This window comes from Lactuca saligna, chromosome 5, assembly GCF_052625555.1.
Source record: "Lactuca saligna cultivar CGN05327 chromosome 5, ASM5262555v1, whole genome shotgun sequence".
Classification (NCBI taxonomy): domain Eukaryota; kingdom Viridiplantae; phylum Streptophyta; class Magnoliopsida; order Asterales; family Asteraceae; genus Lactuca; species Lactuca saligna.
Genome location: NC_136421.1, coordinates 318,625,557 through 318,634,940, shown reverse-complemented (window position 1 = coordinate 318,634,940; position 9,384 = coordinate 318,625,557). Strand labels below are relative to the sequence as shown.

The window sequence follows — 9,384 nt, the reverse complement described above, 5'->3', positions numbered from 1 at the left end:
CAATGTTGCTTTTACATAGGATTCCTTCTTTTTGACCATTATGCCCTTCATAGTATTTTTGACCACTCTTCACATTAAAAAAAGTGAGGGATGTTGTTTATACATGAGTAAATTAGCAACAACAAAACATGCTCATTCAACAAACAACATAAAATCAAACATAACCTCCAACTATAATTCTTCACATTTATTCCTGTAAATCATATTCAAACATAAGATTAAATCATATTCAAACTTAAGAATGTACATCATTCAATATTGCTTTTACTTAGGATTCTTTCATTTTAACCATTATGCCCTTCTGCACATTAAGGGGTAAAATTCTGCAAAGTTGTCTCATTGTCAAATTGTCAATTTAGCAACAACAAAACATGCTCATTCAATCATATTCAGCAAAACAACCATAATATCCACTTACAGTTGACATTTATGCCCTTAAAAGTGATACTACAAACAACATAAACAACACAATTACATATGTTTTGAGACTGCTAATTTTCCTAATTATCTTATCAAATTCTTCATCTGTCTTCTTTTTGTAAATATTGAAATCATGGTCCATAATTGCAATCCTCACTTCACAGGATTGTGCCCCCACTTGATCTCTTTTCTTCTTGTTGACTGTGTCTTCTTCATTAACCCATTCCCAGAATTTGCATTTAATTTCTGGGTTATCCAAAAACAAATATACGAAAATTATTGAAAAAGACCTTACTACATATAGATTAAACCCGACATACCGTTGAATTAGGGCAAACCCTAAACTCTTTTCTAGGATTATCTTTGGCCGTTGAAGTCCAAATACGAGAAGGGTAGCCACAATCACAAGGATTTGCAAAATCAAGTTTCGATTTTGACTTGGGTTTCTTCGATCTGGTGTTGGAGTTGTACGTAGAGGAGGAAGCCATGAATGTAAGAAATCCTGCAACAGTTTTGAAGAGTGAAGAAATCGTTCCCTTAGTTCCTTTAGTAGGGAAGACATGGGTGTAATAGCCACATATTTTCCACATAATCATTTATTTTATTTTAAATAAAAAAAATACCGGGATAACCTATTGTATCTCGTTGACAATGGTAATATGTGTACAAGAAACACATTTTAATGGTATGTTTTGTTTAAAAAAAACAAAAATGATATAATTTGAACAAGGATAAAACATCATTACTCCGAAATCATTTACCCTTACATCATTTGAATGGTATAAAACATGATTACCCATTTTTCCCTTTTATGTATCCCTTCTCCTTCTCCTTGTCTTTCGTTTCGCTCACTCCCATTCATTTACCATCCTTTCGCACGTTAAGTTAAAGTGGGGAAGAGGGTGTTATGTTTCTTGCTTTTGTCTGTGTTCGCCCCGTGCCGTCCAGTCCATTGATCATCGATTCTTAATTTATACAGCACAGATGCAAGAACAAACCAGAGGAATAACACTATAACATAAAGCAAGAAAAAGCGACCAAGCTGATGGCAATGAAAGCCAAAACGCAACTGGTGACTGGAGACGACGGTGTAGCTATCATCACCCTCAACAACCCCCCTCTCAATTTACTCTCCTTTGAAGGTAATACCTAGTACGAGCATACATACAATTACAAATACCTACAACTGTTTTTCATCGTTGAAATTGATCAAGAACTTGTTTATTAGAGAGAAACACTCCGACCCGTGATTTCTTATACGAGAATGGACTGATTTCTACTTCAGAACTGTCACGAAGTAATGCTTTTTAGAGGAAAACTATGAATGAAGTAAAGCTTGCTGAGAAATTTTTCTTCGTAAAGTGTTAGGGTAGCTATTTATTTATGTAGTTGAACACACCGTGGCTAAATTGTCCACGAATACGAATTTTCGGTTCTTCATTGACACGTTAAAATGTCCTAAGTCGTAACTATGAATATGTGCAGGATGTGTTTGTTCTATTTATGAAATAATTACTCATGGAATCTACCTTACAACTATGTCTTGGTTTGGTTTTGTATGTTGACAGCTACGCTAATGATTAATTTTCAGAAGTTATTACTCTGGAATTGGATGACTGTATTTATCTATTCCATGTTCAAGATAATTGTTTTTTTTTTCTTGTCATTCAGTTATGCTTAGCTTAAAAAGCAGCATTGAAGAAGCCCTGCTATGCAATGAAGTTAAAGCGATTGTGGTAAATGGTATGCATAAAATTTTGACCTTTGTTATTCAAGGTACTTTATGGTATACTTATAATATGATAAACAATGAGTTGATTGAACAGGTTCAGGGGGTAAGTTTTCTGGGGGAGCCGATGTGAAAGTTTTTGGGAAATCCGAGATGGTAAAGAGTGAGTAGTAAACCAAGTTTATGTTTATTTCTTAGAATTGCGTGTGTTGCTATCTTTGTGAATTGTGATACTTAATTCTATTATTCAACAGAACGAAACGAGGTTGGTTTCGTATCAATAGAGTTGATCACAAACCTTTTGGAAGGTATGTCATTCATTATACCTCCGTGATTTCTCAATTTGTTATAGGTATCTACCAAAATCAATGTCAATGTTGATGATAGCAATTCTCTCTATATGACATGACTCATGAGTAATATGGGCTTTTTCACATGAAGTAAACCATCTTTATATTAATTGATGTTATTAGTTTTGTATGATAATTCTCAAAACCTTGTCGTTATTTTGATGTGATGGACTTTAATAAAAACTTTCATTTCATCTAGTTGAGTGTAAGTATAAGGGCAGCGTAATTTCACCATTTTTATTGATTTTTACCCACTTGACTGTTTTTTTTTTTTATTGTAATGATAAAACCAATATACTTTTATGTCTTATTGAAAACAGGTAATTTTATTGACACAACGACCGCGGTTACATTTACATACTTTTGAACAAGACAATTAAATTATAAGGGTTTAATCAGCAAAAAGAAGTTGAGGGACTTAATCAGTAAAGTTGTGAAAGTAGGTTGCCATTTTTTACATGTTGCGGTTATTAATATAATGTCCAACTCAAACGGAGTAAACAGGCAAAAACAGAGTTTTTTATAAGTGAAACAAAGTATAAACCGTAATTAAAGTTACAAATCTTGGACCCCTGGTTCACGTAACTATCTGTTATTTCATTTATATACTCATATTTTTATTCTTTAATTACAAAACTAACTAGTAAGTTGTAGCAAAGTGTTTTTTTTTTTTTTTTCATTGATAGATGGGTCACCTGACCTGCATAGGGGATCTGGGGCTTCAGTCAGGAGAAGAGTCACGGTGTCTTAGCATTCCCATAGTAAATATTCGTTATAATTTATATGCATGAGTGTGGTCTGTGTTTTATAAGTTAGCACTTAGCTTAAGCTGTGGTCTGTGTTTTATGCTGCACGCAGCTGCAAGAAAGCCTTTAGTAGCAGCCATAGATGGGCCTGCTTTTGGTGGTGGACTAGAGATAGCACTGGTAAGAAACATGATTCACCTTCACCTTCCTTTCATTTCAAATGACAACTTTTTTTTTTTTTTTTTTAATGCTTTAATTTCTTTGTTAGGCATGTCATGCACGCATATCCACACCTACCTCACAACTTGGCTTGACAGAACTGCAGTACGGGATCATTCCTGGATATGGAGGTGACATTTTTTCACACACATATATATATAAAAAAAAAAAAAAAAAAAAAAAAAAAAAAAAACTTTCAGTATGATCCATACATAATAGCTACCATCTGAACCAGGCACTCAGCGTCTTCCACGCCTTGTTGGCCTTCCCAAGGCTCTGGAGATGATACTGGTATGCTACATATGTTTGTTGCTTCTTTAATCATGTGTTAGATGAAATGATCTCTCTCTCTCTCTCTCTCTCTCTCTCAAATAATAGATGTCAAAACGAGTAAATGGGAAGGATGCTTTTAGTATGTCCCTTGTTGATGCTGTAGCCCCTGCTGATGAACTAATCAGAAGTGCATCTAGATGGGCTTTGGATATTTCAGAAGCCAGAAAACCATGGATTCGTAGCCTTTACAGAACCGACAGACTAGAACCATTAAAAGAAGCAAGATTAATACTCAACACGGCGAGAGACGAAGCACAAAAACAGAACCCAAATGTGACTCATCCATTAATTTGCATCGATGTCATTGAAGAGGGTATAGTTTCTGGTGCTCGTATTGGACTATGGAAGGTACATTGCACTCATTTCTTCTATTGTTTTGATTTTTGAATGTGATGGATGGATGCTGAAATAGTTCTGGTGGCAGGAAGCAGAGGCCTTGAATGAACTCCGGCAATCTGAAACTTGTAAAAGTTTGGTCCACATCTTCTTTGCTCGATATAACACTTCCAAGGTTTGGAGTTTGGTCTGGATACCTTTCTTATACTAACACTTAATGTTGATGAGATCATGACTTGTTAAAAGCAGTTACAGATTTCAGGTATAACTGATATGGGGTTGCAGCCGAGGAAAGTAAATAGAGTTGGTGTTATTGGTCTGGGGTCAACAGCAATAGCAACAGCTTTTATCCTTGCTAACTTTCCTGTAATATTTAAGGAGGATGATGAGAATTCTCTGGAGGCTGCACTCGGTGAAATCAAAGGTGCGTCATGATATGAGCTTAAAACGTATGGTCACAACTCACAACTCTCTCTTTCATCTTCAGCCAATTTGCACAGCCATCTTATGGCAGGGAAAATGACCAAGGCAAAGCTTGAAAGAACTGTATCTCTGTTGAAGGGTGTACTCAGTTATGATAGCTTCAAAGATGTGGATTTAGTTGTAGAGGTGAGTGTGAGTCCCAACTATATAATTCATCTGTTACAGCAAGGGTTTTGGCAGATAAGTCCCTGAAAAAGAATTGCATGATGTAAATTTCTTAAATTGGAACACATGAGAAGTAGGTATGTTTCTAAACTTTAATGATTACCGGATGTTGAGGTTTTTGTCAAAGTAGACCTCTAGTGACACAACTATCAAACAGAAACTTGGTAGCCGAATACAAATGACAAAACAAAAACCAATGTCATGTGGTATCATATGTATCAAACACATGACACTACAAAAGAAATAGGGTATTTTTTTAGTTAAAGGACTTGCTCATGCAAATAGTTATTCTTCAGAGGCTTATTTGCAACAAGTGTGAAAGTATATAGTTTATTTATTTATTTAACCCTGAGCAAGAATCACATTTTTGAAAGAAAAAAAATACCTATAGTTTTCAGGTGTTCCAATAAGTTAAGGGGACTAAATCATGCAAAGAGTTTTCTCCAGGGACTTGTTTGCGAGAAGTGTGAAATAGGCTTTTTTTTTTTTTTTTTTTTAATTAAAACTGTGTAAGATAACCTCAAGACTTGGCTACCAATCAAATTATTGAATAAATACCTATAGTTTTTGAATAAAACATCTTCAGGGATTTGTGTACGAAAAAAGAGTGAAAGTATATTATAGGTCAAAGTCCTTTTCTTAGAGCACATTGATTGAGCTGAAATCATGGTGGAAGCTTAGCTAGGCCCATCATCTATGTTATAAATGAGTTGAATCAAAATGCAGTAAGTTGAAAGTTTTGGTGTGTTGGCAGGCAGTGGAGGGAAGCATCCGGTTAAAGCAGCAAGTTTTTGCTGATCTTGAGCATTATTGCCCTCAACATTGCATTCTTGCAAGCAGTAGTCCCACACTTGACTTAAATCTAATTGGAGAAAGAACAAAATTCCAATTCCGGATTGCTGGGGCCCACTTTTGTAGGTAGGTAGGTAGGTAATCATAATCATATAGTTTTTTTTGTTGGTAAACAATGAGTTGCAATAATATTTGCAGTTCCTCTGTCCTGGAAATAGTCAATACCGAGTGTACATCGCCCCAAGTAATTGTTGACTTACTTGATGTGGCAAAGAAGATGAAGAAAACACCAATTTCGGTCCGTAATGGCAGTGGACTTGTGGTGAACAGGATCTGTGGCATGTATTCTCAAGCAGCAATGTTTGTTGCTGCTGAACAAGGTGAAGAAGGGAAGCACCGTGTGGAGCAGGTGATGGACAAATTTGGGATGGCCACCAGTCCATTCAGGTAGCCTGTTGGAATTTGGAATGTTTGCTCACATCTGTCATAGCATTCTAACCATGGCTTGCAATATATATATATATATATATATATATATATATATATATATATATATATATATATATATGTTTATGACAGAATGATGGACGTTGTTGTTGAGAGCATGTCAACCCAATCTCAGAATAAGCAAGATACTGGTAATAAGTATTGACTTGTGCTGCTGTTGAGTTGATTCCAAATAGAAAAAGAAACAATATCCTGGCTATATAGGATTCTCATTTATTCTTTTAAAACTTACTTCCATGCCACAGGCTCATCTAATTCTACCTGGAAGGAGGCAAAGGATTCGCCAAATGATTTTAAGGTGGTATACTTACACCTCTTGCTTTCTTCTTCTTGTTGCTGCTGCTGCTGCTTAAAAAAGTAGTGCAATAACAATCCATATATATATATATATATATATATATATATATATATATATATATATATATATATATATATATATATATATATATTATTGAAATTCATTCCTTTACCTTATTATATCCCAGGCCATTTCCTATAATATTAATAATAATTAATTAATAAAGCAGGTAGCAAAGTTGTCGGAAGAAGTTATAATGAAGATGATATTATTTCCAGTTGTGAACGAAGCCTGTTGCATCATGGAAGAAGGAGGCGTGGGGAAGGCTTCTGATATCGATGTTGCTTCTGTTGTGGCAATGGGATTCCCCTCTTATAGGTACCTTACCTTTCTTCTTTAATTTGCTCTTCTCTTCATCTTCATATATACATTAAAAAAAAAAAAAAAAAAAAAAAAAAAAAGAGATCTCACACTTACTTGCATCATCACATCAAATCATCATCATTGTTCATTGATCAGGGGTGGAGTTGTTTACTGGGCCGATCATACTCTTGGATCCAAATATATCTGCTCAACACTCGAAACCTGGTCAAATGCATATGGACCATTCTTCAAGCCTTGTGCTTATTTAAGGAAACATTCTTCAATCGTAAGGAAGAAATTTTAGTAAAATATTTATAAATGCTTCCACATCACCCAACACTCTTATTTAACGATACCTGTTCATCTCATAAAATCACAGGGGACGCCACTTATGCAGATCAAATCACACCTCTAGAATCGATCATCAAATCACATCATGCTTTGCCTTTGCTTTCTTCATGTTGTAGGAAAATGTGCATTTTTAATTATGTGCTTCCAGAACTTACTTATATCTAGGCAATCTCAATTGTTTTTTTCCAAGTGGAAAAGAAACACTAGTTTATTATTATTTTCATTTGGGAGGTGCTTTCTCAATTTAACGCGGATTAGGGAAGGGATATATATATTTTTCATTTGGGAGGTGCTTGTAACTTTTATAGATGATTATGCAAACTTTTTATTTATTTTCAGTTATTACTAATTTTTAATAGGTATAATCATAAAATTGACCATATGATTACTCATGAAAAAAAGATGTGAATGACCCAATGTCCCTGTGCCTATATGACCACATGATATATGAATGTTTTTTTTGCCATATATGAATGACCCAATGTTCCTGTGACTATTCTAATAAATGAATGTTTTTTTGTCATATATCACACTCATTTAATTTGTTAAATGTCATTTTATGATGATTTTGAATAAAAATATTTCCACATGCCATTTTATGGGTTTTTTTTATTTTATTAAATTTTATATAATATTTGTAATGTAATAATCATGGTTGCAGAAATCGCTAATCGGTGGACTAGCGATTAAGGATTAATCGGCTAGGCGGGGATTAATCGGGAGATTAATCGGGGACCATTAATTCATAAGAAAATTATTAAATAATTTATAAATCTAACTTTAATTCTCTAAAAAAAGTGATTAATCGGTGATTAGGTCCGACTAGGTTCGATTAAGTCCGATTAGGTCCGATTTTAACTTGCATTGACCAAACCCGATTAACTCCGATTAGGCCCGATTAGGTTCGATTAATTCCAACTTTGACCTGCATTGACCAAGCCCGATTATAGTGACCGATTAACAATAAATCTCATCGGTGGAGGTCTGATTAGCGATTAATCGGCCGATTAGGCCGATTTCTGCAACACTGGTAATAATAAATGGTTGCGGCATAGTTTGTTGCTTGTTTACCCGTTATGTCTATGTAAATTTTTTTTTTTCTATCAATGATATTTAAATAGTTTTCAACAACAAAAAAAAATTTCAATTTTAATAATTCATTATTTTTTCTTATTTTCTATTAAATCTAAAGTTTTCAAATATTTAAACCTTCATATTTAACTATTAATTTAAAAAAAAAAAATTAGCCTATGAAATAGAAATAGATGAGAATGACCAAATATTTATCCATTTACCAAAAATGACAATGCATACCAAATTTGTCATTTTAGATAAGGGTAAGGATGTGATGGTTTGGTTTGGTTATAGATCAAAACTGAATTATAATCATTACAATTGGTTAATGTTTTTTAGTAGCCATTGGTTATGGTTAATGATTAATATCGGTTAACCATTATTTTTACAAAATAATATCAAAAGTGCAAAAAGAAAACAAACCATATTTCTATAAAAACTAAAAAGTGAAGAAAATAAGAAAGTACGTTGCTATATTAAAAAAAAAAAAAAAAGAAAGAAAAAGAAGAAGATAATCACCACAAACCATCTTCTTTGAAAAAACTAAGAAAAAACTAAAAAGAAAAGATAATCATCCACTAACCAACATCATCTTTAACAAACCAAATATATATATATATATATATATATATATATATATATATATATATATATATATATATATATATATATATATATATATATATATTCTAGTCGTTTACCCGCGCAAAGCGGCGGACGACGAGTAGTTTTTTTGGCAATTAATGAAAAATAATTAGTTTCAGTTTAGCTATTATTTTATTTTATAAAAAATGTCATATTAAAAACAAGACACCATAAAACAACAAAACATAGGACCAAATTTATAGTTTCTGATACCAAAACCATAATGAAACTTGAATTCAAATTGTTCTTTTGGATTGTTTCTATGCCCAAAAAAATCAAAAAACATAGACACATTATTATGCGTTGTTGCAATTAATACATTCGATTCTAAAAAAGTCGCACGTAATCAAGTTTTATCAAAATTTGTAATTAATCATCATAAAGATATACATATTCGTGGTAAGAGTTTGAAGATTTTTTTAATAGTTAGTAACCATTAACCAAGACAGTAAATTGATAAAAAAAATGAAACCATATTACAATACTCAAGTTTTATAAATACCAAACACAATAACTAACAACAATCTCTATATTGTGGTGTATTTTGGGTTTGGCTTTATTTGATGTGTGTTA

The 9,384-nt window shown here is 33.1% G+C and overlaps 1 protein-coding gene across 3 annotated transcripts; it reads left to right on the top strand.

The window, feature by feature from the left end:
* The first annotated feature begins 1,239 nt into the window (after positions 1-1,239).
* LOC145048759 (glyoxysomal fatty acid beta-oxidation multifunctional protein MFP-a-like) lies at positions 1,240-7,424 on the top strand. 3 transcript variants are annotated; one of them, XM_078997353.1, is made up of 18 exons: positions 1,240-1,562; positions 2,092-2,163; positions 2,247-2,312; positions 2,404-2,457; positions 3,358-3,425; positions 3,514-3,595; positions 3,700-3,755; positions 3,843-4,145; positions 4,222-4,308; positions 4,389-4,557; positions 4,621-4,742; positions 5,536-5,699; positions 5,772-6,020; positions 6,153-6,211; positions 6,326-6,378; positions 6,608-6,756; positions 6,898-7,027; positions 7,121-7,424. In XM_078997353.1, the coding sequence occupies exons 1-18, from the start codon at positions 1,466-1,468 to the stop codon at positions 7,154-7,156; spliced, it is 2,016 nt and encodes a 671-aa protein (XP_078853479.1). In that variant the 5' UTR covers positions 1,240-1,465; the 3' UTR covers positions 7,157-7,424. The 3 variants fall into 3 exon arrangements, with proteins under 3 accessions (XP_078853479.1, XP_078853480.1, XP_078853478.1); XM_078997354.1 differs by having other exon boundaries at positions 4,383-4,557; positions 4,648-4,742; XM_078997352.1 differs by having other exon boundaries at positions 4,383-4,557.
* Positions 7,425-9,384: the final 1,960 nt, after the last annotated feature.

What these genes read in the sequence shown, in the direction of transcription:
- LOC145048759 (XM_078997352.1), top strand. Translation starts at nt 1,466, where the DNA reads ATGGCAATGAAAGCCAAAACGCAACTGGTGACTGGAGACGACGGTGTA. An exon ending in TCAGAATAAGCAAGATACTG is followed by an intron (nt 6,212 to 6,325) that starts GTAATAAGTATT and finishes TCCATGCCACAG; the next exon opens with GCTCATCTAATTCTACCTGG. An exon ending in ATTCGCCAAATGATTTTAAG is followed by an intron (nt 6,379 to 6,607) that starts GTGGTATACTTA and finishes TTAATAAAGCAG; the next exon opens with GTAGCAAAGTTGTCGGAAGA.